The sequence below is a fragment of the Delphinapterus leucas genome, chromosome 5 (assembly GCF_059928025.1).
Source record: "Delphinapterus leucas isolate spDelLeu-1000000601 "Yukka" chromosome 5, BTC_Dleu_Yukka2, whole genome shotgun sequence".
NCBI classification, from domain to species: domain Eukaryota; kingdom Metazoa; phylum Chordata; class Mammalia; order Artiodactyla; family Monodontidae; genus Delphinapterus; species Delphinapterus leucas.
Window position 1 is genome coordinate 18,589,811 of NC_143133.1, and position 27,789 is coordinate 18,617,599.

General features: G+C 36.5%; 1 protein-coding gene across 2 annotated transcripts in view; it reads right to left on the reverse strand.

Moving 5' to 3' along the window:
* AFG2A (AAA ATPase AFG2A) overlaps positions 1-27,789 on the reverse strand; it is a 334,297-nt gene that overhangs the window by 196,408 nt on the left and 110,100 nt on the right. For both annotated transcript variants that reach the window (XM_022596439.3, XM_022596442.3), the window contains exon 14: positions 26,319-26,445. In XM_022596439.3, the coding sequence (XP_022452147.2) occupies positions 26,319-26,445 (127 nt within the window). The remainder of the gene's footprint in view (positions 1-26,318; positions 26,446-27,789) is intronic.

The following is a 27,789-nucleotide window of genomic DNA, read 5'->3' on the forward strand; positions in this document are numbered from 1 at the left end:
TATGGTAATAAATACTATAGAAAAAATAACTGAGTAGCATAGAAGGCAATCGGGAAAACCAGAGAAAAGGAGTTGGAGTACCACTATGGTGTCAGATAACTGATAAGGTCATTGCCTAAGAGATGCAGTATTATTACTGCTTCAAACAAATGAGATCTGTCTTATTAGTATTTCCTAGCTCTTATAACTCCTATTAGCTTTCTACAACTGGTGTTATAATTAGTAATAAAAAAGAGAGTCAAACATTTTTGTAGGACATGTTCGACTTTGCATCTCCATCACCTAGCACACAGCCTGGCACATAACAGATGCTCAATAAATATTTACTGAATGACTCAATCCAAGCCAATAAACAGTTTATCTGAACAGTTTTGGTCCCAAAATTTGTTCAGGGGTTTTCGTAAAGGGTCAGACAGTAAATACTTTCATATTGTCATTTAAACAAGCAATGGGTGTGGCTGTTCCAATAAAACTTTATTTACAAAAACAGGCAGCAAGGGGGGTGCCCTGGTGGTGCAGTGGTTGAGAGTCCGCCTGCCGATGCAGAGGACATGGGTTCGTGCCCCGGTCCGGGAAGATCCCACATGCCGCGGAGCGGCTGGGCCCGTGAGCCATGGCCACCGAGCCTGCGCGTCCGGAGCCTGTGCTCCGCAACGGGAGAGGGCACAACAGTGAGAGGCCCGCGTACCGCAAAAAAGAAACAAAAAAACACAAAAAACAGGCAGCAAGCACAGGAGTTTTCCAATCTCAGCTTACTTTATTCTATTCCTGATTGGCTTAACCCTTCAGTTAAAATTTCCTGGGGGTAAAAAGGTAAATTTATCATCTACTTGCAAATGCTTACATTTTTAATTCTAATCAACTAACTCAAATAAACAAAACATAATTACAACAATAACAATACATGCAAACTCCACTTCTCCCCCCTTCTCTCTTTTCTTCTGTCTCCTTTTCTCCTTTCCTTTCCCTTTCTCTTTCTTAAGTGAAGATTGGTTAACTCACTACAACTGTGACAAAAGCTACTACACTAGCTGATGTTAGCCCATGGTTTTTATGAGGGAGAACATACAGACATGCAGCACCAGTCAACTGGTAATACAATGCAAATGTCAGAGACTGAATTCAGGTTTATAAATGCAAAAGCAGAAGATGGTCAAAGTATTAAACAAGCAAACAATTCAAAGACATTAAATCTGACACAGAATTTAAGAATTAATTTAGTTAGTGGTTCAGAGTGTGAGTTCTGAAATTGCCTGAATCTGTTAAACTGCCAGCCCCAGTGAATTAGGCAATTTACTTACTCTTTTAAAGTAATGGTCTCGGGGCTTCCCTGGTGGTGCAGTGGTTGAGAATCTGCCTGCTAATGCAGGGGACACGGGTTCGAGCCCTGGTCTGGGAGGATCCCACATCCCACATGCCACAGAGCAACTAGGCCCGTGAGCCACAACTACTGAGCCTGCGCGTCTGGAGCCTGTGCTCCACAACAAGAGAGGCCGCGATAGTGAGAGGCCCGCGCACCGCGATGAAGAGTGGCCCCCGCTTGCCACAACTAGAGAAAGCCCTCACACAGAAACGAAGACCCAACACAGCAAAAAAAAAATTAATTAATTAATAAACTCCTACCCCCAACATCTTCTTAAAAAAAAAAAAAAAAAGTAATAGTCTCCCCAGCTGTAAACCAGGGACAACAGCGCCTACCTCATAAAGTTACTGCACTCAATAAAAAATATCAGCCTTCTACTGGCGTTTGAAAAAGCACACCTTCATTTTATCCAGAAGAGGAAATGAGTACATCATTAAGCCTGAAAATAAGGGATTAATGGAGGAGAACTCTTAAATCTCCAAAAGTATGCTACATGTGCTTAAAAATACAATTTTGCTCACCCTCCCCACACATTAACATTTAATTTTCTTCACCTTTCTACTTATATAAAATATACTACCTCTTATTTTTATGTTATTACATTAAATACTCTTTTTTGTACTTTAATACCAAAAAGAAGTTTGAGAATCAAGATTTCCAAAAGGCATGAGTATGATGATTGCCTTATACTTGTTTTTTCCATAAGAAAGTATAACTCTGAATAGGTCTGCCATCAAATGCCATCAAATATGTAACCTTTGGGCCATAAATTTTACTGGCATAAGAGATTAAAAAGCTACTGGGAAGGTAAACACTGATATGCAATATAATGATGTATCCAAAGCTCTGGTCTGGTTTACCTGCACTGTTCCTTCCAGGAGACAAGAATATAATCTAGCATTAAAAAAAAAAAAAGAAAGGAAAACTATATTTTCATAATTTTAGTTATACTTTATTACAGTAAAAAAACATTTAAAACTGTCCATAATACATGCATAACAAATTAACTGACTTTTGTTACTTAATAATCTTACTAAAAGATTTATTTGTAAAATCTCTAGTTTGCCAAATTTTTACTAAGAAACCAAATTCTCTGAGAATCTTCCCAGCACCAAAATTCTATCTGTTCTGCCCTAAAAGCTGGGTGGTAATATTTTAAAGCAAAATCTGCTGAAGCAGTTCTGAGCTTACTGAGGCAGTGACAAAGGGAGGTCTGTGTAAATGGGTTATCAGAAGATAATCAAGGCTGGGAAAAGAGCCAAGATGCAGGAGGCTTTACCTCCAAGAAGGTACTACTGAGGACATACTGTTGCTGAAATAAAGCTGACATTTTCCTTTGCATTTACAATTAAAAAGTTTTTTTCAAGTGTGTTTAATGGTCAGGTTTATTGAGATACACTTTAAATACTACAAAATTCTCTATTTTTAGTTTTACTGATAGAAATGTTTTGACAAACACATACAGTCTGATAATCACCACTACAGCCAAAATATAGAGTATTTCTATCCTCCCAGAAAGTTTCCTCATGGCGCTCTGTGGTCCAGGGCCTTTCCCTCAATTCTCAAATCTGATAGCTGTCCCTATCATCCTGCCTTTTCCAGACTGTCCCACAAATGGAATCAGTCATTATTTTCTGTAGCCTTTTGTATCTGGCTTCTTTCATCCAGCATTACACTTTTAAGATTTCATTCATCTTGTTGCATGTATCAGTAGTTTATTCCTTTCTACAGCTGAATAGTACATCACTGTAGGAACATATCACAATTTCTTTATCCATTCATCAGTTGATAGACATTTGGGGCTGTTTACGTGATTATGAACAAAGCTGCCTTAAACATTTACTTATAGGTCTTTGTGTGGACAAATGTTTTAATTTCTCTTGGACAAATACCTAGGAGTAGGATTGCTATATAGTATAAGTATGTATTTAACTATATAAGAAACTTTTATTTAAAAAAATTGAAAACTTCACTTAAACTGTGAAGAAAGATACTAAATTGATGGTATACCACAGTTTTTATGAGAGAGAAAACACTACTAATCCTGCACAATTTATCGAGCTAAGGAATACATTGGTATTGTGTAAAATATATAGAGTGCTTATATTTGACTAGAATCATTTAGATAACATGTAAATCACCCAGAGCAGGCCTGGTGCATAGTATAAACCTAATGACTGCTGGTTCTCTCTCCAATGTTCAAACTTCCCTTTTCTTAATGTTCCCAACTCCCCCAAACCCAAACTTACATAAACTTACACTTAAATCATTATTTGTTAAATAAGTTATACAGTAGAACAAAATCACACAAAAATTGCAACTACTATTTTTAAAAGCAAAGCCAATTCCACTCATTTCCCTTAAGCTGTTCATTCTTCAGCTGCAGGAGGGGAAGCCTCTAAAAGCAGCAGATCCTGAGTAATATTCTGTTGTGTATATACATATATGCCACATCTTCTTTATCCCTCCGTCTGTTGATGGACACTGGGTTGCTTCCATGTCTTGCCTATTGTAAATAGTGCTGCTATGAACACTGGGGTGCATGTATCTTTTTTGAAATTGAGTTTTTGGTTTTTCTGGATATATACTCAGGAGTGGGACTGCTGGATCATATGGTAACTCTATTTTTAGTCTTTTGAGGAACCTCCATACTGTTTTCCACAGTGGCTCCACCAATTTACATTCCCACCATCTGTGTACAGGGTTCCCTTCTCTCCACTTCCTCTCCAACATTTGTTGTTTATAGACTTTTTGACAATAGCCATTCTGAGAAGTGTGAAGTGATATCTCATTGTGGTTCTGATTTGCATTTCTCTAATAATTAGTGATGCTGAGCATCTTTTCATGTGCCTGTTAGCCATCTTTATGTCTTCTTTGGAAAAATGGCTATTCAGGTCTTCTGCCCATTTTTTATTTGGGTTGTTTGGTTTTTTTTGATATTGAGTTGTATAAGCTATTTATATATACTGAAATAAGTGAGAGACAAATACTGTATGATATCACTTATGCAATCTAAAAAATGAAACAAATGGATTTATACAGCAAAGCAGAAACAGAAAACAGATATAGAAAACAAACTAGTGGTTACCAGTGGGGAGAGAAAAGAGGGGAGGGGCATGTTAGTATGGGATTAAGAGATACAAACTACTATGTATAAAACAGATAAGCAACAAAAATATATTGTATAACACAGGGGATTATAACCATTATATTGTACTAACTTTTAATGAAGGATAAACTGTAAAAATACTGAATCAATATACTGTACACCTGAAACTAATATAATATTGTAAATCAACTATACTTCAATCAATCAATAGGTAAAATAAATGAATACATAAAAATGTAATGGATGACTAAAAAAATTAAAATAGAAGCAGTAGATCCTACACACAGGAAACATTTCAGGTAAGCATCACCATCTTGTGTCCAAAAAGAGTAACTGCAATACCACATTTACTGTCAAATAGAGAACACAGATGATGACAGAGACCAGCGAGTATGAGATCTAAAATCCATTTTTCCAAATTTACTCTGATGTATACGCCAATACATTATGGCATACAAAGTCTACATTGTTCATGTTTGATGATCATAATATTTCAAAATTTAACTGTATTTCAAATTAGATGGCCTATATCTTAGGAAAAGAACTGAGTTTTCTTATATTATATGCCCCTGTCTGATACTTTTGCACACCCCTTCCAAACACAGAAACACACACACTGAATATAATGCCAGACAAAAAAAATGGAATATTACTGTTAACGCTCTCTATACACTTTAAAAGTAATCACCAAATTAGCTCTTCTATTAATGATTTTAAAATATTCAATAAATGGCTTCAGATTTAGTTCTTGGCTACACTTAACATTAGTTCCCTAATATGAGATTCTATAAGCATTAATAATCCAAGTGAAGAAGATTTTTCAACTTTCAAAGTAACTCAATTTTAAATAATCATATAGACATTTCTGTTTTAAGTAAAAATTATTTTTACATTAATAGAAGCTTTTAAAAAGAGCATACAAAATACACCAAAATATTACAGGCTGAACAGACAACTGTGAAAAGAGAAAATATGCAGCTCAACAAGTTTTCCTTTTTGAAAGAATAATAAATTTTCAGGGAAGAAGTTAAAGTGTTCTTCAACTGTCAACTAAGTTCTCTATTACACAACAGCACCTTTAAGGGTGATTTATGGCTTTTCCCCCCCTTTTCTGACAATCAAGTGTTTAAAAAGAAAAGTCACTTTTGTACCTGGATGATATTTGCTTGCTTTATAACCTGTACAAAGAAAGGAACTTTTCAATAACAAGAAAGTTTGAAAAGGTGAAACCTGAAAAATCTTTTTTAAAAAAGACAAATAAAACCCAAAAAACCAAAAGAGAAACCTCAGACATCTGTTTCGTAAATATCAACCTTTTATGTAGCACTTGTAATCTCTATTACTATCTATCTCTGTGTCACAAAGTAAGAGAATTGTAGAACATTACTGATATATCAGAGGTTGTCTAGTACATCTTTGACAGGTACAGAAACAGAGGCCCAGAGAGGCTAAATAATTTCAAAGAATACACAGTTTGATAGCAACAGAGCTAGAGTTAGAAACCAAGATCCCTTCATCTGTGTCTGTCTCATTTCTTTTTCTTTTTTTCCAAATAGGTTCACTTCATTTTATTTTATTGAGATATAATTTACATCCCATAAAATATACCCACCTAAAGTGTACACTTCAACGTCTGTAGTACAACCATCAACAGTCTAGTTTTATAATATTTTCATCATCTGGAAAATTTCCCTCATGCACATTTGTAGTCAATCTTCACTCCCACACTCAATCAATAATCTGCTTTCTATCTCTATAGGTATGACTTTTCTAGAAATTTCATACAAATGGAATGATAGAATATGTAATCTTTTATTTTTTCTTTTACTTAGAGAAACGTCCCTGAATTTCACCCATGTTATTGTGTGTATCAGTTAATCATTCCATTTTTATTGAAGTACAACTGACTTCCAGTATTATATTAGTTTCAGGTGTACAAAACAGTGACTTGATGTTTTTACACATTATGAAATGATCATGACAATAAGTCTACCTACCATCAATCACCATATACAGTTATAACAATGTTTATTGACTATATTCCCTATGCTGTACATGACATCCCCGTGACATATTTATTTTATCCCTGGAAGTTTATACCCCTTAATCCCCTTTACCTATTTTGCCCATCCCCTCACTCCATTACACTCTGGCGACCACTAGTTTATTCTCTGTATCTATGAGTCTGTTTTGTTAGGTTTGTTCATTTGTTATGCTTTTTAGATTCCACATGCAGATGAAATAACATAGTATTTATGTTTATCTGTCTGACTTATTTCATCTACCATAATACCCTCTAGGTCCACCCATGTTGTTCCAAATGGCAAGATTACAATTTTTTTATGGCTGAGTAATACTCCATTGTGTGTGTGTGTATGTGTATCACATCTTTATCCACTTATTTATCGTTGGGCACTTAGATTGCTTCCTTATCTTGGCTATTGTAAATAATGCTACAAGAAGCACTGGGGTGCATATATCTTCTTGTATTAGTGTTTTTGTTTCTTGGATAAATCTCCAGAAGTGGAATTTCTGGGTAATATGGTAGTTCTACTTAATCCTCGCTAATACTTTTTAATTTTTGTCTTCTTGAAAACAGCTCTGACAGGTGTAAGGTAAAATATCATTGTGGTTTTGATTTGCATTTCCCTAATAATTATGATGTTGAGCATCATTTCATGTGTCTGTTGGCCATCTGTGTGTCCTCTTTGGAAAAATGTGTATTCTTTGCCCATTTTTTTAATTGAGTTGTTTATTGATGTTGAATTGTATGAGTTCTTTGTACATTTTAGATATTAACCCCTTCTTGGATATATTATTTGTAAATATCTTCTCCCATTCAGTAGATGGTGGCCTTTTCATCTTATTGGTATTTTCTTTCACTGTGCAAAAGCTTTTTATTTTGATATAGTCCCATTTATTTATTTTTGCTTTTGTTGTCCTTGCCTCAGGAGACAGATCCAAAAAAATATTGCTAAGACCAATGTCAAAGAGCTTCTATGTTTTCTTCTAGGAGTTTTATGGTTTTAGGTCTTACGTTTAAATCTTTGATCTATTTTGAGTTTATTTGCATATGGTATAAGAAAGTAATCCAGTTTGAATCTTTCACATGCAGCTGTCCAATACTCCCAACACCATTTATTGAAAGAGACTGTTTTTTCCCCATTGTACATTCTTGACTCCACTGACATAGATTAATTGCCTATATAAGCACGGATTTATTTCTGGGTTCTCTATTTTGTTCCATTGATCTGTATGTCTCTTTCTGTGCCAGTACCATACTGTTTTGATTACTATATTTCTGTAGTACAATTAGAAATCAAGAAGCATGATGCCTCCTACTTTGTTTTTCTCTCAAGACTGCTTTGGCTATCCTTTGTGGTTCCATACAACTTTTGAGGATTATGTGTTCAAGCTCTATGAAAAATGCCACTGGAACTCTAAAAGGGATTGCACGGACTCTGTAGATTGCTTTGGGTAGTATGGACATTTTAACAATATTGATTCTTCCAATCCATAAGCACAGTATATCTTTCCATTTATTTGAGTCATATTTAATTTCCTTCATTAATGTCATAACTTTTGGAGTACACGTCTTCACTCCATGGTTAAATTAATTCCTAGGTATTTTATTTTTGATGCAATTGTAAATGAAATTGTTTTCTTAATTTCTCTTTCTGATAGCTTTTTGTTAGTGTATAGATGTAACAGGTATTGGTATATTAATTTTGTATCCTACAAATTTACTAAATTCATTTATAGCTCTAATACATTTTTGGCGGAGTCTTTGGGGCTTTCTATATACAATATCACGTCATCTGCAAATGCTGAAAGTTTAACATCTTCCTTCCCAATTTGGATGCTTTTTACTTCCTTTCCTTGAATATTCTCTGGCTAGGACTTCCAATACTATGTTGAATAGATGAGGCAACTGGGCATCCTTCTCTGGTTCCTGATCTTAGAGGAAGACCTTTCAGCTTTTCAATACTGAGTCTGATGTTAGTTCTTGGTGTGCCATATATGGCCTTTATATATTGAGATATGTTCCCTCTCTACCCACTTTGTTGAGAGCTATTATAATGAATGAATGGATATAGAATTTCGCCAAACACTTTTTCTGCACCTACTGAGATGATCACATGATTTTATCATTTGTTTTGCTAATATGGTATACTATTTTGACTGACTTGCAGATACTGAACCATCCTTGAATCCCTGGAATGCATCCCACTTGATCAATGTGTACGTTCCTTTTAATGTGTTGCTGAATTTGGTTTGCCAATATTTTATTCAGAATTTTTGCATTTATGTTTACCACAGATGTTGATCTGTAATTTTCTTTTTTTGTTGTGTCTTTGGTTTTGGTATCAGGGTAATTAATGCTGACCTTGTGGAATGAGTTTAAGAGCATTCCTTCCTCTTCAATTATTCTGGAATACTTTGAGGATACTATTACTTCTCCTTTAAATGTTTGATAAAATTCACCCGTGAAGCCATCTGATCCTAGACTTTTGTTTGTTGGGGCTTTTTCAATTAAAGATTCAAGTTCTTTACTACTAATCGGTCCATTCAGATTTTTTATTTCTTCCTGTCTAAGCCTTTGAAGACTGCACGTTTCTATGAATTTGTCCGTTTCCTCTGGGGTGTCCAATTTGTTGTAGTGTAATTGTAGCAATTTTTTATGACTTTTTGTATTTCCATGGTACTAGCTGTAAGTTCTCTTTCATATCTAGTTTTATTTATTTGGACCCTCTTTCTTTCATAATGATTCTAGCTAAAGGTTTGGGAATTTTATTTTTTCAGAGAAATAGCTCTTGGTTTCATTGATCTTTTCTAATGTTTTTTAAGTCTCTACTTCATTTATTTCTGCCCTGATCTTTATTACTTCCTTCCTTCTACTAACTGTGCGCTTTTCTTTTTCTCGTTCCTTTGGGTGTGAAGATAGAGATTTTTCGTGTTTCTTGAGGTAGGCTTGTATTGCTATAAACTTGCATCTTAGACTACATTTGCTGAGTCCAACAGATTTTGGAAAGTTGTGTTTCTATTTTCATTTCTCTCAAGGTTATTTTTTCATTTCCTCCTTGATTTCTTCATTCACCCATTTGTTGCTTAGTAGCATGTTGTTCAGTTCTCCATGTGTCTGTATTTTCTCCAGTTGTCCTGTAATTCATTTCTGGTTTCATACTGTTGTGCTCGGAAAAGATGCTTCATATGATATTAATCTTCTTAAATTTATTCATTTTTAACTTGCTAACATCTTTATTTGTGTATAATTGCTATAAAATGTTGTTAGTTTCTGCTGTTTAACAAAGTGAATCAGCTATATGTATACATAGATCCCCTCCCTCTTGAGCCTGCTTCCCACCCTCCCTAACCCACCCCTCTAGGTGGTCACAAAGCACCAAGCTGATCTCCCTGTGCTATGAAGCTGCGTCCCACTAGCTATCTATTTTACATTTGGTAGTGTATATATGTCAATGCCACTCTTTCACTTCATCCTAGCTTACACTTCCCCCTCCCTGTGTCCTCAAATCCATTCTCTGCGTCTACATCTTTATTCCTGTCCCACCTCTAGGTTCATCAGATCCATTTTTTTTTACATTCCATACATATGTGTTAGCATACAGTATTTGGTTTTCTCTTTCTGACTACTTCACTCTGTATGACAGACTTTAGGTCCATCCACCACCTCACCACAAATAACTCAATTTTGTTTCTTTTTACGGCTGAGTAATATTCCATTGTATATATGTGCCACATCATCTTTATCCATTCATCTGCCAGTGGACACACAGGTTGCATCCATGTCCTGGCTATTGTAAACAGTGCTGCAGTGAACACTGGGGTGCATGCATCTTTTGGAATTATGGATTCTCTGGGTATATGCCCAATAGTGGGATTGCTGGGTTATATGGTGGATCTATTTTTAGTTTTTTAAGGAACCTCCATGCTCTTCTCCATACTCTATCAATTTATATTCCCACCAACAGTGCAAGAGGGTTCCCTTTTCTCCACACCCTCTCCAGCATTTATTCTATGTACATTTTCTGACGATGGCCATTCTAACTGATGTGAGGTGATACCTCATTGTTGTTTTGGTCTGCATTTCTCTAACGATTAGTGATGTTGAGCATCCTTTCATGTGTTTGATGCCAATCTGTATCTGCTTTGGAGAAATGTCTATGTAGGTCTTCTGCCCATTTTTGGATTGGGTTGTTTGCTTTTTTGATACTGAGCTGCATGAGCTGCTTGTATATTTTGGAAATTAATCCTTTTTTCATCGCTTCATTTGCAAATATTTTCTTATTTGCAAATATTTCTTCATTTGCAAATATTCTGAGGGTTGTCTTGTTTATGGTTTCCATTGCTGTGCAAAATCTTTTAAGTTTCATTAGGTCCCATTTGTTTATTTTTGTTTTTATTTCCATTTCTCTACAAGGTGGGTCAAAAAGGATCTTGCTGTGATTTATGTCAGAGTGCTCTGCCTATGTTTTCCTCTAAGAGTTTTATAGTGTCTGGCCTTATATTTAGGTCTTTAATCCATTTTGAGTTTATTTTTGTGTATGGTGTTAGGAAGTGTTCTAATTTCATTCTTTTACATGTAGCTGTCCACTTTTCCCAGCACCATTTACTGAAGAGGCTGTCGTTTCTCCATTGTATATTCTTGCCTCCTTTGTCAAAGAGAAGGTGACCATATCTGCGTGGGTTTATCTCTGGGCTTTCTATCCCATTCCATCAATCTATCTTTCTGTTTTTGTGCCAGTACCATACTCTCTTGAATACAGTATATTTGTAGTATAGTCTGAAGTCAGGGAGCCTGATTCCTCCAGCTCCGTTTTTCCCTCTCAAGATTGCTCTGGCTATTCGGGGTCTTTTGTATTTCCATACAAATTGTGAAATTTTTTGTTCTAGCTCTGTGAAAAATGCCCTTGGTAGTTTGATAGGGATTGCACTGAATCTTTAGATTGCTTTGGGTAGTATATTCATTTTCACAATGTTGATTCTTCCAATCCAAGAACACGGTATATCACTCCATCTGTCTGTATTGTCTTTGATTTTTTTCATCAGTGTCCTATAGTTTTCTGCATACAGGTATTCTGTCTCCTTCTGTAGGTTTATTCCTAGGTATTTTATTATTTTTGTTGTAATGGTAAATGGGAGTGTTTCCTTAATTTCTCTTTCAGATTTTTCATTGTTAGTGTATAGGAATGCAAGAGATTTCTGTGCACTAATTTTGTATGCTGCTACTTTACCAAATTCATTTTCTGGTAGCATCTTTAGGATTCTCTGCGTATAATATCATATTATCTGCAAACAGTGACAGTTTTACTTCTTCTTTTCTGATTTGGATTCCTTTTTTTTCTTTTATTTCTCTGATTGTCATGGCCAAAACTTCCAAAACTATGTTGAATAATAGTGGTGAGAGTGGGCAACCTCGTCGTGCTCCTGATCTTAGAGAAAATGGTTTCAGTTTTTCACCACTGAGAATGATGTTGGCTGTGGGTTTGTCATATATGGCCTTTATTATGTGAGGTAAGTTCCCTCTATGCCTACTTTCTGAAGAGTTTTTATCACAAATGGGTGTTGAATTTTGTCGGAAACTTTTTCTGCATCTACTGAGATGATCATATGGTTTTTACCTTCAATTTGTTAAAATGGTGTATCACGTTGACTGAGTTGTGTATATTGAAGAATCCTTGCATTCCTGGGATAAACCCCACTTGATCATGGTGTATGATCCTTTTAATGTGCTGTCGGATTCTGTTTGCTAGTATTTTGTTGAGTATTTTTGCATTTATGTTCATCAGTGATATTGGCCTGTAATTTTCTTTCTTTGTGACATCTTTGTCTGGTTTTGGTATCAGCGTGATGGTGGCCTTGTAGAATGAGTTTGGGAGTGTTCCTCCCTCTGCTATATTTTGGAAGAGTTTGAGAAGGATAGGTGTTAGCTCTTCTCTAAATGTTTGAAAGAATTTGCCTGTGAAGCCATCTGGTCCTAGGCTTTTGTTTGTTGCAAGATTTTTAATCACAGTCTCAATTTCAGTGCTTGTGATTGGTCTGTTTACATTTTCTATTTTTTCCTGGTTCAGTCTCAGAAGGTTGTGCTTTTCTAAGTATTCGTCCATTTCTTCCAGGTTGTCCATTTTATTGCCATAGAGTTGCTAGTAGTAATCTCTCATGATCCTTTGTATTTCTGCAGTGACAGTTGCTACTTCTCCGTTTTCATTTCTAATTCTATTGATTTGAATCTTCTCCCTTTTTTTCTTGATGAGTCTGGCTAATGGTTTATCAATTTTGTTTATCTTCTCAAAGAACCAGCTTTTAGTTTTATTGATCTCTGCTACTGTTTTCTTCATTTCTTTTCCATTTATTTCTGATCTGATCTTTATCATTTCTTTCCTTGTGCTAACTTTGGGTTGTTTTTGTTCTTCTTTCTCTAACTGCTTTAGGTGTAAAGTCAGATTATTTGAGATTTTTCTTGTTTCCTGAGATAGGATTGTATTGCTGTAAACTTCCTTCTTAGAACTGTTTTTGCTGCATCCCATAGGCTTTGGGTGGTCGTGTTTTCACTGTCATTTGTTTCTTGGTATTTTTTGATTTCCTCTTTGATATCTTCAGTGATGTCTTTGTTATTTAGTAGCGTATTGTTAGCCTCCATGTGTTTGTATTTCTTACAGTTTTTTTTCCTGTAATTGATATCTAGTCTCATAGCACTGTGGTCTAAAAGATATTTGATACGAATTCAATTTTCTTAAATTTACCGAGGCTTGATTCCTGACCCAAGATATGATCTATCCTGGAGAATGTTTTATGAGCACTTGAGAAGAAAGTGTATTCTGTTGTTTTTGGATGGAATGGCCTATAAATGTCAATTAAGTCCAGCTTGTCTAATGTGTCATTACAGCTTGTGTTTCCTTATTCATTTTCATTTTGGATGATCTGTCCATTGGTGAAAGTTGGGTGCTAAAGTCCCATACTATTATTACTGTCGATTTCCACTTTTACAGCTGTTAGCATCTGCCTTATGTATTGAGGTGTTCCTATGTTGGGTGCATAAATATTTACAAGTGTTATATCTTCTTCTTGGATTGATCCCTTGATCATTATGTAGTGTCCTTCTTTGTCTCTTGTAATAGCCTTTATTTCAAAGTCTATTTTGTCTGATATGAGCATTGGTACTCCCACTTTCTTTTGATTTCCGTTTGAATGGAACATCTTTTTCCATCCCCTTTCAGTGTGTATGTGTCCCTAGGTCTGAAGTGGGTCTCTTGTAGACAGCATATATAAGGGTCTTGCTTTAGTATCCATTCAGCCAGTCTATGTCTTTTGGTTGGAGCATTTCATCCATTTATATTTAAGGCAGTTATCAATATGTATGTTCCTATTACCATTTTCTTAACCTTTTTGGGTTTATTTTTGTAGGTCTTTTCCTTCTCTTGTGTTTCTCGCCTAGAGAAGGTCTTTTAGCATTTGTTGTAAAGCTGGCTTGGTGGTGCTGAATTCTCTTAACTTTTGCTTGTCTGTAAACATTTTAATTTCTCTGTCAAATCTGAATGAGATCCTTGCTGGGTAGAATAATCTTGGTTGTATGTTATTCCCTTTCATCAGTTTAAATATGTCCTACCACTCCCTTCTGGCTTGCAGAGAGTTTCTGCTGAAAGATCAGCTGTTAACCTTATGGGGCTTGCCTTGTATGTTACTTGTTGCCTTTCCCTTGCTGCTTTTAATATTTTTTCTTTGTATTTAATTTTTGGTAGTTCGATTAATATGTGTCTTGGCATGTTTCTCCTTGAATTTACCCTGTATGGGATTCTCTGTGCTTCCTAGACTTGATTGACTATTTCCTTTTCCATGTTAGGGAAGTTTTCAACTACAATCTCTTCAAATATTTTCTCAATCCCTTTCTTTTTCTCTTCTTCTCCTTGGACCCCTACTATTAGAATGTTGGTGTGTTTAATGTTGTCCCAGGGGTCTCTGAGACTGTCCTCAAGTCTTTCCATTCTTTTTTCTTTATTCTGCTCTGCGGCAGTTACTTCCACTATTTTATCTTCCAGGTCAGTTATCCGTTCTTCTGCCTCAGTTATTCTGCTATTGAATCCTTCTAGAGAATTTTAAATTTCATTTATTGTGTCATTCAGCATTGTTTGTTTGTTTGCTCTTTAGTGCTTCTAGGTCCTTGTTAAGCGTTTCTTGTATTTTCTCCATTCTATTTCCAAGATTTTGGATCATATTTACTATCATTACTCTGAATTCCTTTTCAGGTAGACTGCCTATTTCCTCTTCATTTATTTGGTCTGGTGGGTTTTTACCGTGCTCCTTCATGTGCTGCGTATTTCTCTGTCTTCTCGTTTTGTTTAACTTACTGTGTTGGGGTCTCCTTTTTGCAGGCCACATGTTCGTAGTTCCTGTCTGTTTTTGGTCTCAGTGGGTGAGATTGGTTCAGGGGTGTGTGTAGGCTTCCTGATGGAGGGGACTGGTGCATGTGTTCTGGTGGGTGGGACCAGATCTTGTCTTTCTGGTGGGCAGGGCTGTGTCCAGTGGTGTGTTTGGGGTGTCTGTGAACTTAGTATGATTTCAGGCAACCTCTCTGCTAATGGGTGGGGTTGTGTTCCTGTCTTGCTAGTTGTTTGGCATGGTGCATCCAGCAGTGGAGCTTGCTGGACATTGGGTGGAGCTGGATCTTAGTGTTGAGATGGAGATCTCTGGGATACCTCTTGATGATTATGTTACATGGGGCCGGGAGGTCTTTGGTGGTCCAGTGTCCTGGACTTGGCTCTCCCAGCTCGGAGGCTCAGGTCTGACACCTGGACAGAGCACCAGGACCCTGTCAGCCACACAGCTCAGAAGAAAAGGAAGAACAAAAAGGAAGAAAAAAAAATTTTTAAGTTAAAATAAATAAATAAAATAAAATTAATAAAATTTTATAAAGACAGAAAGAAGGAAGGAAGGAAGAAAGGAAGGAAGGAAGGAAGAAAGAAGAAAGAAGAAAGTAGAAAGAAGAAAGAAAGAAAGAAAGAAAGAAAGAAAGAAAGAAGGAAAGAGAACAACCAAACCAATAAACATATCCACCAATGGTATCAAGCACTAAAAACTAAACTAAGATAAACAAAAAAATCAGAAACAAATCAGTCACAGACAGCAAACCCCAAGTCTACAGTTGCTCCCAAAGTCCACTGCCTCCATTTTGGGAACATTGGTTGTCTATTCAAGTATCCACAGATGCAGGGTTTATCAAGTTGACTGTGAGGATTTAATCGGCTGCTCCTGAGGCAGCACGGAAATATTTCCCTTTCCCTTCTTTGTTCACACAGCTCCTGGGGTTCAGCTTTGGATTTGGCCCCGCCTCTGCATGTAGGTCGCCCTCAGGTATGTGGTTCCGCCCAGACAGGATGGGGTTAAAGCAGCAGCTGATCAGGGCTCTCCTGCTCTCTCAGGCCGGGGAGAAGGAGGGGTACGGTAATCATAATTGGGATGTGGGGTGGGCCTGCAGCAGCAGAGGCCGGCATGACACTGCAACAGCCTGAGGCGTGCTGTGTGCTCTCCCAGGGAAGTTGTCCCTGGATCTCGGGACCCTGGCAGTGGCGTGCTGCACAGGCTCCCGGGGGTGGGGGGCGGGGGTGTGTGGGTAATGACCTGTGCTTGCACACAGGATACTTGGTAGCAGCAGCCCTTAGCATTCTATGCCCGTCTCTGGGGGTCTGAGCTGATAGCTGCAGCTCGTGCCCGTCTCTGGAGCTTGCTTAGGTGGTGCTCTGCCTTCTGTGGGCACACAGGGAAGGAATCTCATCTCCTCACACACCCCGAAACAATGGTCTCTTGACTCTTTGGCAGGTCCAGAGTTTTTCCTGGACTCCCTCCCGGCTAGCTGTGGTGCTAGCCCCCTTCAGGCTGTCTTCATGCAGCCAACCCCAGTTCTCTCCCTGGGGTCTGACCTCCAAAGCCCGAGCCTCAGCTCCCAGCCCACACCTGCCCCAGCAGGTGAGCAGACAAGCCTCTCAGGCTGGTGAGTGCTGGTCAGCACCGATACTCTGTGAGGGAATCTTTCTGCTTTGCCCTCTGCACCCCTGTTGCTGCGCTCTCCTCTGTGGCTCCAAAACTTCCTCCCACCCACCCCCCATCTCCGCCAGTGAAGGGGCTTCCTAGTGTGTGGAAGCTTTTCCTCCTTCATAGCTCCCTCCCAGAGGTGCAGGTCCCATCCCTATTCTTTTGTCTCTGTTTTTTTTTTCTTTTGCCCTACCCAGGTAAGTGGAGATTTTCTTGCCTTTTGGGAAGTGTGAGGTCTTCTGCCATCACTCAGTAGGTGTTCTGTAGGAGTTGTTCCACATGTAGATGTATTTCTGATGTATTTGTGGGGACGAAGTTGATCTCTGTGTCTTACTCTTCCACCATCTTGAAGGTCCCCTTCCTTAAATTTATTAAGACTTGTTCCATGGTCTAACATGTGATCTATTCTGGTGAATGTTCCACGCACACTTGAATGTGTATTCTGATGTTTTTGATGGAATGTTGTGTATATGTCGATTAATTTAATATGATTTAATGTGCCATTTAAGGCCACTGTGTCCTTATTGATTTTTCTGCCTGGATGATCTATCTGTTGATGTAAGTGGGGTATTAAAGACCCCTACTGTTGTTGTATTACCATCAATTTCTCCCTTTATGTCTAGTAATATTTCCTTTACATATTTAGATGCTCCTATGGTGGGTACCTAAATATTTACAAATGTATCTTCTTCTTAGATTGACCCTTTTTTCACTTTGTAATGCCCGTCTTTGTCCTTTGTTAGGATCTTTGTTCTTTCATGTATTTTCTTATTTCTAGTTATGACCTTTTGTTTTCTGCTTAAAGAAGCCCCTTTAGCATTTCTTGTAAGGCCATCTTAGTGGTGATTAACTCCTTGAGTTTCTGCTTGTCTGCAAAGCTCTTTATTTCTCCTTCATTTGTAAATGGTAACTTTGCTGGGTACAGTATTCTTGGGTTCTAAGTTTTTTCCTCTCAGCACTTTTAACATATCACACCAGTCCCTTCTGGCCTGCAAAGTGCCTGCTGAAAAATCAGCTGATGGTCTTATGACTATATATTGACTCTTGAACATCATGGGGGTTAATTTGTATATAACTTATACTCAGCCCTCAGTATGCATGGTTCCTCCACATCCATGGATTCGACCAAGGACAGACCATATAATTCTGTTGTATTTACTATTAGAAAATATCTGCACGTAAGTGGACCCTTGCAGCTCAAACCTGCATTGTTCAAAGGTCAACTGTAGTTGTTTTTCTCTTGCTGCCTTTAAAATGTTCATTATCTTTTGCCATTTTAGTTACGATGTATCTTGGTATAGATCTCTTTGGATTCATCTTGTTCGGGACTCTGTGCTTCCTGGACCTGAACATCTGTTTCCTTTCCCAGGTTAGGAAACTGTTCATCTTTAGATGGATGATGGCCTGGATTTCCACAGCATCAGGAGACTTTAGAGCAGCAAACAACTAAATTATCTTTGATACCCAAATAACAGTTAAAAGCCCGAACTCTAGGAGTTTATATTATTCTTTGTTAGGCTATTGCTTGTTAGAAGAGTACAGTGTTCAATTCATGGTATTTCATGCATTTGTGTTGACTATTAAGGAAGAAATGATCATGTCTTCTTACCCTATAATGCAAATATTAGTATGCTTGATGTTGTTCCAGAGGTCTCTCAAAGTATCCTCATTTTAAAAAATTCTTTTTCCTTTTTACTGTTCTGATTGGGCGATTTCCACTATTCTGTATTTCAGATAACTGATCTGTTCTTCTGTATTATCTAATCTGTTGTTGATTCCCTCTAGTGTATTTTTCATTTCAATTACTGTATTCTTCAGCTCTGGTTGGTTCTTTCTTATATTTTCTAACTCTTTGTTGAAGAGTGTTCCTCCATTCTTGTCCCAAGTTAGTAAGCATCTTTATGACCATTACTTTTAACTCTTTATCAGGTAAATGACTTATCTCCCTTTCATTAGCCCCCCTCCCCCACCCTGCCCAGGGTTGTATCATTTTCTTTCTTTTAGAATATATTCCTGTCTCCTCATTTTGCTTTGACTTTCTGTTTGTTTCTATGAATTAGGTGAAATAGCTACCTCTCCTGGTTTTGAAGGTATCACCTGGTGTAGAAGCATCCCCTGTGTAGATTGAATGCGCTGTGCATCTTTGGCAGGCCAGCTGGAGCTGGAGTGGGTGCAGGCTAGGGGAATTCTGGGGTATAACACGTTGGGGCCACCCTGGCTGGAAGGCTGGAGCAGGCATGAGCCAGGGGGTTCCACAGTTCAACTTCTAAGGCTTAAATGAAATTACTAGCATAAGCCCAAGGCAGTGAAGCTACTACTTAGCAGAAGACTCTAAGGAAAGACCTGGACATTTTAGTTTTGTTTTTCTTTTGTTCCTGATGACTTTAAATTCAATAGCAGTCCACAGTGTGATTGACCTGGCTAATAAACTAACACAGTCCTGGAATGCATTACCTGAAGCACAGTATTCAGATTAAATGCCTTAAGTGTCTCAGTCAGCTCTGTACTGATCACACTAAAAATTAATTATAGTATATACATTTGTGGATACCACAATTTCAGAAAGAAAGGAACAAATGGACAACATTTCAGGGGGGAGGGGAAGGTAAGAATGCTGAAGATGGAATAAGGGTATCATATGAAATAAAACAAGATGCCAAACCCGAAGGTGGAAAGATTGGTTCGTGAGATGGAATGTAAAGATAAGACACACAATACAGTTTTCAAAAATAAGGAACCACATAGAAGAGGTATTAAAAACTGTTCTTTATAGCATTTTGGAGTAGAATCAGGCTGGTGTGTAGAAGCTTTAGGCAGAAAAACAGCTGCTTGTTCAGTAGACTAAAGAGCTTTCTAATAGTCTGAGACAAAGATGAAGTGGTCTATTTCATGAGTTAACAGGTTCCCCATCAGTATAGGCGAGTAAGCAAAGGATGGAGAAATGAGGGGTAGAAATTTTATAACAGGGTCAATGCATCAGAAGGATAACTAGACTATTACACCTTCCAAGTTCTCTCCAATCCTGAAAAAATTAATTTCTTTTAGAATTTGTGTATCTAGGACAATATGTACTTTATTATGTTATTACTCTTTCTCTAAAAGAAGATTAAACATACTCCTATTTGCACGGTGACATAATCAAATATTATTTACTATCAAATGCATAAACATAGACTCTTAACTCCTCAAAATTTAAATATCTAGCCTGAAAATCTCAATGATAAAAGACACTACAGAGAGCATTCAACTCACAGTTATAAAAAGCAAAAAAACCAATGCAACTATAAGACTGAGGTGCCATGAATAAATATTTGCTATTTTTTCATATAATAAAAAACTTCATTTCTATATTTATGGATTTTGGTAAGTCATTCAGTTGGAAAAATAATTATTTAGTCCAAGAAAATGTATTTTAAAAGATTAAGTGTTAAAAAATGTTCAAGAAGAGATTGAAGGTATTTTAAAGAATAAGAAGTTAATACAGCCTTCCTACTACTATTGGTTTATTTTAAGCTCAGCATGATATTATTGACTTATATATAATTTATCTTCAGAAAATTTATGCAATACATATATTTAAACCATCTTTAGAAAAATTGTGTGGTTCATGTGTGGACAACAGAAATTAGAGACTTTAGGAAACTGCTAAAAGCTTACAAGGATAGATCAATGGTCAGTAAGCTTTTTCTGCAAAGGTCTAAATGGTAAATAATTTAGGCTTTATAGGCCACAGGTCTCTACTGTAACTACTCTACTACAGTGGTACAAATGCAGTCACAGACAATACATCAAAAATTAGTGTAACTATATACCAATAAATCTTTATTTATGAGGCCCGAAATTTGAATTTCACATCATTTTCACATGTCACTAAATCATCTTTTCTGTCCAACCATTTAAGTATGTAAAAACCATTCTTAGCTCATGGGACGTAGAAAAACAGTTGATGGGTCAGATTTGGCTCACAGGCCATAGTTTGCTGACCCCTGGGACAGACAGTCTTTATCTTAACTTCTAAATGAAATATGACCCATATATGCATACAACCTCTGACCAAATTCCAATACCCCATTCCCGAAGCTGAAACCCTTACAGCTGCTACCATAATAGATATGGTGAAAGCACCTGGCGTTTTAAAAAACAAAAAAGAAACACATAAACACTCAGCAACAATAATAAAACTACTTCTAACAATCCTGTAAAATGATGGTAAAGCTGAAATTGGAAGATGACCTTGGAAGCAGTAGCCCAAGTCTGACCACACTGTGGCTCACCTTCTAACACCCTAAGACTCCCCACATCATTTTGATAAATATAAAAGATCAATAAGCATCCCTTCCTTAAATACTTACAGGAAAGTAAAGAATTATGATTCATTTAAACTTTTAATGTTTCTTAGATCAAGCAGCTTGTTTTTTAGTGCTGACTTAGCTGAGAACAGCAATAATAGATGAATGGGACTTTTAATTTATAACTAGGAAGGGTGGGGAGGAAAACCATTCACAAACATATTTTTAACCTGTCTGAAGGTATTTTTGGAACACAATTCATTTAAAATTGGAAGCTACATATATTTAGCTTCTCATTTGCTGACATTTCTAAACATGCTAATTTTTTCCATGTTACAAAGCAATCAAAATCAACTTTTAATTTATAGTATTTAAGAAATAAAAATACTGTCATATTTAACACATCAACCCATCTCCCAGAAAAACTGGAAGGAAAATTAATGCCAGTTTATAACTTCCATGAGTTAAACATACTAAGTTAGAAAATAATTCTGAACACTGAATTACTCAAGACCTCTACAAAACTTACAAAAAATCGAGCAATCTGTTCCATGGATGTCTCAGAGCAGAATTTTTAAAATTTTACAAATTTATTATTATAAGAAAACCAGGTTTCAGGCTAGAGATAATAATTACAATAGTAATCATTATTGAGAGCCTATTATATACCAAGCATCAGTACTAAAAGTAACCAAAGGGACTCAATTTTAAAATATTCATAAAATTAAACAATTTTGAAGCTTGTTTAACACTAGGATAAGAAGACATGATCATTTCTTCCTTAATATTCAACACAAATACATGAAATACCATGGATTGAACACTATACTCTTCTAAAAGGGGCTATGTAAGCAATAGCCTAACAAAAAATAATACAAACTCCTAGAGTTCAGGCTTTTAACTATTATTTGGACATCAAAAATAATTTAGTTGTTTGCTGCTCTGAAGTCTCCTGATGCTGTGGAAATCCAGGCCATCATCAACCTAAAGACAATGTAACTACTTGACATCACAATCTCATTAATCTTCATCTGTCCTTCATATCCTGTCATTCTTATGCAAAATGGACTGTTAAGGATGCAACTTCTCTTCACTTATCTATAAGCTGAAGGAGGAGGGTAGGGGGGTAAAAGGTCTATGGAGACTTCAGGATACCACTGGAGACCCCAAGCAATCACTTTACTCAGCCTAGTGTGCTACATCACAGCTATTGTGTTTGACATGTAAATACGACATAGCAGGAAGTAGGATAATGTGATTCTCGAGCTATGTGTCTCACTTCCCTTGCTGAAGCCCCAGGAAGCTCCAGCTTTAGTTGCCCCAGACTATATGAAACTGAAATATTGTCCAAAAAAGACACGAAAAATGTGCAACATAAGGGTCACATAATGATATCAATTTCACTCCTCTGACAGTCCAAGAATTCTCTCCGTTCCAATATACTAACCTAAGGTCATCATGACATAGAGGTTGTGGGTTAATAGGCAAAAGGACTGTAAAGTAAGCTAGCTAATTTATAAGGCCAAACACCTGAATTAAATGTAGCCAAAGTTAGACTAAATGCATTATTTCTTTCACACTAGAACAGTCCTTTTTCTTTCCAGTTTTAAGCCAAAAACAAAATCTCTATCTTTCAGTATCAGCACAGGAAATTTACTTTAATTCTCCTGTTGCCTATTCTCTTCCTACTACCGTTTCCTCCAGAAAAGACAGGTGGTGAAAACTATGTCTATTCATTTCATAAAAGGAAGTTTTTTTTTAAAAAAAAATCATCTCTTAAGACTGCTTTGTTTCTAACGGCACATTCAGGGCACAGTTTGAACACCATGTTCTAATCACACATGTGCTGAAACTTTTTTTATAGTGCTATTAAACAATACACAAATAATGCTGTATAACAGTTCAGAGAAAAAGATCTAGAAAATATACTTCTGATATAGTTTATACCATCTGAGTAATAACAGAAGTACAGTTAACAAAAAATTCACACTACACATGAATATGGAATTCTACCTGAAATAGAAAACGATTAAAATATTTTTTACAAAAATCACTGATTATTTAAAGTAGTGTTTTTTTGTACAATTACAGACATATGCAGAATTTAGACCATGGTTCAATGTACTAAATTCAAAGTTGTACTTGAAAGCATAGCATATCATTTGATGATCTTGAAGGCACTGCTTTACCACTTAAAAATACTTTTTCCATTTACCAATTTTATGTTTTACTGCCAGTCATAATTATATTATTTCATCTATTACAAATTAAACATTATAAATTTTGAAAATTTTGAATAGTAAATTAAAAAGGTCTTTAGATCCCCTGACCTAGAAAATTGAGTCTTTGTATCTAATTACAAACACTTTCAATATCTTAATTTAAGTGTGCTCATCCAAGATTAGCTGGTTAAAAAATGTTGGATTCCTAATTTTTAAAACTAATCAATGTATGTACATGTGTGTATATATATGAACATGTGTGTATATATATGATGCATGGATATACACAAACATACAAGCATACATATAAATACACATATATATATGTGTGTGTTTGTATATGTTTGCACTTCTCTCTGAAGCCTCCTGAAGCAAAGGTTAATCAGTCAAAAGATGTTACCAGTGTGTAATAATATTGGTACTTAAAACACTTATTTTGGACAATTAGGTGGTTTGAGAACCAAGGTATTAAAGGTAACATTTTATAAAGGATCAAAAATATGACTAGAATTTTGGCAAGATATTTTCCAAACTTTAATTTCTCAAACTGTGATATTGGAGACTGTCACTTATGAGTTGACATAATAAAACACAGCATCTGCCTTCTAAGGCAAATATTATTAGCTAGTAAGAAACATATTTAAAACAATGCACAAAGAAATGTAAAAAAGAACCACTTCCATCCCTTCAATCTCCCACCTTCGGAGACAAGTTCTGCCTAAAATCCAGTTAATCATTTTCTCCAAGAGAGCCAAGATATCCACAGACTAAAGTATCCCAGAAAGAATGGAAGTCATCTACCATTATCTTTGGGGTTTTGACGTATTCTAAGATGAGGCTGAAAAAAGGTCCAAAACCTTAGAGTGGCCCAAGATAACTTATTATCTCTAGGTTTATATTAAAAATTTCTTGGGGTCTTTTGTATCAGGTATAGGTAAAACCTAGGATAAATTTCACCTTACTGCAAAATACAACAGTTGGGGTTCAATCTAGGTCTTACAGAGGGAAAAGTAAGCAAAAGAGGTAAGTCAACAATTCTACTGTATTAAATAATAGGCTTACTACGTGTTATACATATAAAGAACATGAAAAATGTATCCTTAAAATAAAGGAGTTTAAATTCATTTATCCTTTTCTATTTTAAGAGAGAGTATATGTATAACTTGAAGAAAGACATATCTGGACAAGGCAAGGTGGAGAAATGCTCCATCTGAGAAAAGATAGAATCCACAGAAAAGGACATTTCAAAGGAGCAGGTTTGTAGCCAATCAAATGACTGGCAAAGATAAGTTGGTCTCTGTGAAAGTTGGAAGTTGTTCTTAGTGCCCAGAAGAGAACTCACATAGGGGTTGGGGAAGAAGCTGAAGAGCACTGTGGTAGAAAGGATTTTGCTCAGCCACAAGATTCTGGTCCTCTGCTAGACACACACCTTCTCCCAGTTATTCCATCAAATGTTGGACTAGGTGCTACTGGGAAGGGCTTTTGCAAATGTAATGAAGATCCTGAACCAGCAGACTTGAAAGTAGAGAGATTTTCCTTGGTGGGCCTAACTTGATCAGGTGAGACTTCAAAAGAGACTAGGCTTTTCCTAGCAATAGAAATTTAAAGCATAAGATGGATAAAATATGATGGAGATTCTCCATCGCTGTCTTTGAAGATGGAAGGGACCACGTATGTGGGTCTCTAGGAGCTGAGAGTGGCCCCCAGCTGACATCTAGTAAGAAAATTCAGTCCTTAGGTCTATAGTCACAAGAAGTGAATTCTGCCACAATCACGTGAGCTTAGAAGAGGAATACCAGCTCCTGATGAGAACGGTCGGCCAACACCTTGTTGAGTCCCTGAGCAGACAACTCCATCATGCCACACCCAGATTTTGACCTACGTACAGAAACACTAATAAACAAGTATTGTGTGAAGCTGTTAAATTTGAGGTAATCTGTTACACAGCAAGACAAAATTAATACAAGCACTAAACAAGCTAAATCATACAGCTTGATTTAGAAGAACCCAAGAGGTTTACTATAAGCCCAAAGTCCTACTTCAAGACATGTGTCTAACATCAAAGACATACAATATTAAGAAACCAAAGAAGGCCACTATTAGATTAGACGTTGTAGAGAAAAAAAACCTAAGAAATTTTAGAGCTCATTAGCCATGGGGTAACCAGGAGAAATATGTCATAAAAATACAATGTATATTTACCTGGATAAAGATGATTCTTGGATTCATTGAAACCAAAAGGTGGGATTAGGTAATCTTTAAGGTCTCTCTCAGCATTTTCTGTAATTCTTGTCAAGACACAATTCTATCTTTTTTATAGACATCAGAGATGTCTGGGCACCAACCCAGATCCTACAAATGCTCATAACTTACCTAGCTTCTTGTAAAACACTGCAGCAGAAAGGGCACAATTTAACTTATTAAGGTTCAAAGCTTTCTTACCTGCATTTGACCAAGGGACTTTATCACAAAGTACCTTCCCACATAAAACCTCTTTTCATATCTTCAAAAAGATGATTTCTTTCAAAATTCCATTGTTAAAACCGAAAGTTTGTATATATGTGCACAGGGAGGGAGGAGCTCATAAGGTCATGGACATGAGGCAATAACAGCAACAAAAGAAAGAAACTGGTTCACGCCCTGGGAGTAAATTTTTACTCTCAGTTTAGATCATTAAGTATAAATTAGGCACTTAAAAGTTAAGTGAACTCATTTATTAAAATATGACTTGGGGAAAAGTAGTGGTAGCAATAGCTTGAAAGTGTTAATTTTGCACCTATGTAGCTTAATTTAAGCCTAAGTAACTTCTTAAGAGAAATAAAATCCATTGTCATTTTTATTCTAATTACTCTGAAAGCAACTGAGAGGCCAGGACTTCTAGAAAGTTGTTGAAAATAACTTGAGTCTAACTAGTAGTAAATAGCCGGAAGCTTACCTTAAAATGAATGAAAATGTTTAAAAGTTCTCAAAATAAATCAAATGAAACACAAAAAGAATTTCAGAACTTAAATACTCTAGGGAAATATACTAAGAATTTAATGCAACAATGGGGGAGGGAAAACTCAAGGGGTTACAAAATAGTTTCATTAATACCAAACATAAGTAATAAAAACATAAAATCTTTTCTCAGTTCTCTTCATTTCCTTTAGTTTAATCTTTCAGCATCCTCTAAATGGCAAACTGATTAGAAAGTAATTTGACAGAAAAAAAACCCAAAACCCAAAAATCCCCAACATAATCAAACGATCCAGTTCTTGATTTTAAAATGCCCAGACCGGCTTCTTTCTTACCTTGTCTATCCTATCTGGACGGTTAGTAGCTGCCAGGATTGTCACATCCTTTAACTGTTCAATGCCATCCATTTCTGTCAAGAGCTGAGCCAAAACACGATCGGCTACATTCCCAGCACCTGATGAACTGATTTTTAAAAATACAGTTTTAAAAATCTGTTTATCTATCCCCAAATACTCTACTATTTTTAAAAGATCGCATATTCTATAACAAGAAACATTATGTCTTTTTCAAAACATAAAATGCATGCTTCAGAATTCATCACTTGTTGAATTAGATCCAAGAACTAACTATATTAAATCATTTATTTTCCTCCATCAACAACCATGATTATTTTCTCTCCAATAATGAAATGCTAAGAGTGTCAAATATAAAAGACCTGGGAAGTAAGAAATAAGATTATTTTTAAAAGTTCATCAAATATGTAATTATTTAACTTAATCGATATTTACATTCTTTCTTTCTTTTTTTTTTTTGCGGTACGCGGGCCTCTCACTGCTGTGGCCTCTCCCGTTGAGGAGCACAGGCTCCAGACGTGCAGGCTCAGCGGCCATGGCTCACGGGCCCAGCCGCTCCACGGCATGTGGGATCTTCCCGAACCGGGGCACGAACCCGTGTCCCCTGCATCGGCAGGCGGACTCTCAACCACTGCGCCACCAGGGAAGCCCCCCAATATTTACATTTTATATGGCAAATAAACTGACAGGAATTGGGAATAAAAAAATGAATAAGGTACAGACTTATTCTCATATGAACCTTAGAGCCTATGCGAGACAGAAGACTCTTTACAAACCTATAGCAAATGGGATATTTCTGACCTATCTTGATATTTTAAAATATTAAGAATATTTTTAAAACACATCAGCAGGTAGGGGGTCATCACAATACCCATATCTGGAGAAATAGGGGGAAAAAAACATTTTATTTTGTTCCTTTTGTTCATGCACCAGGTTAATTACAAAGCTACTCCTGAACAAAGTACACCTTAATTTAATCTCATTTCCTTGATCACAAAAAATTACTGAATATTGATTTTTAAGAAGTAAACTCAACAGGTCTTAATAGTGAACAAAACCCTGATATTACACAATCAAGATCCCACAATAATAATTCTCATTAGCACTAGCTGGGATTTACTAAGCTCTGTTCAGAATTGGGAAATATATAATAAACATCTAGGTGGACACTTACAGAGTGAAATAGCATTGTAAGTATATTAAACATATAAATTCAATCAGATACAGTTGAGAGTGGGAAGGGGGGAGAAGAGGGAAAGAGGATAGAAGAGACACACCCCATACCTTTGTCTTAGCACCCATGACAGCAAGGACACCTTAGTATAATCATCACATAATATATTTAATAGTAAGGTAATCAGGACCTCTAAATAAAAGAATTTAGATCTCAGTGTGCATTACAAGTTCAAAAACTTGACACAAAGGAGAGTAGCCTCTCACACTAATCAGACAT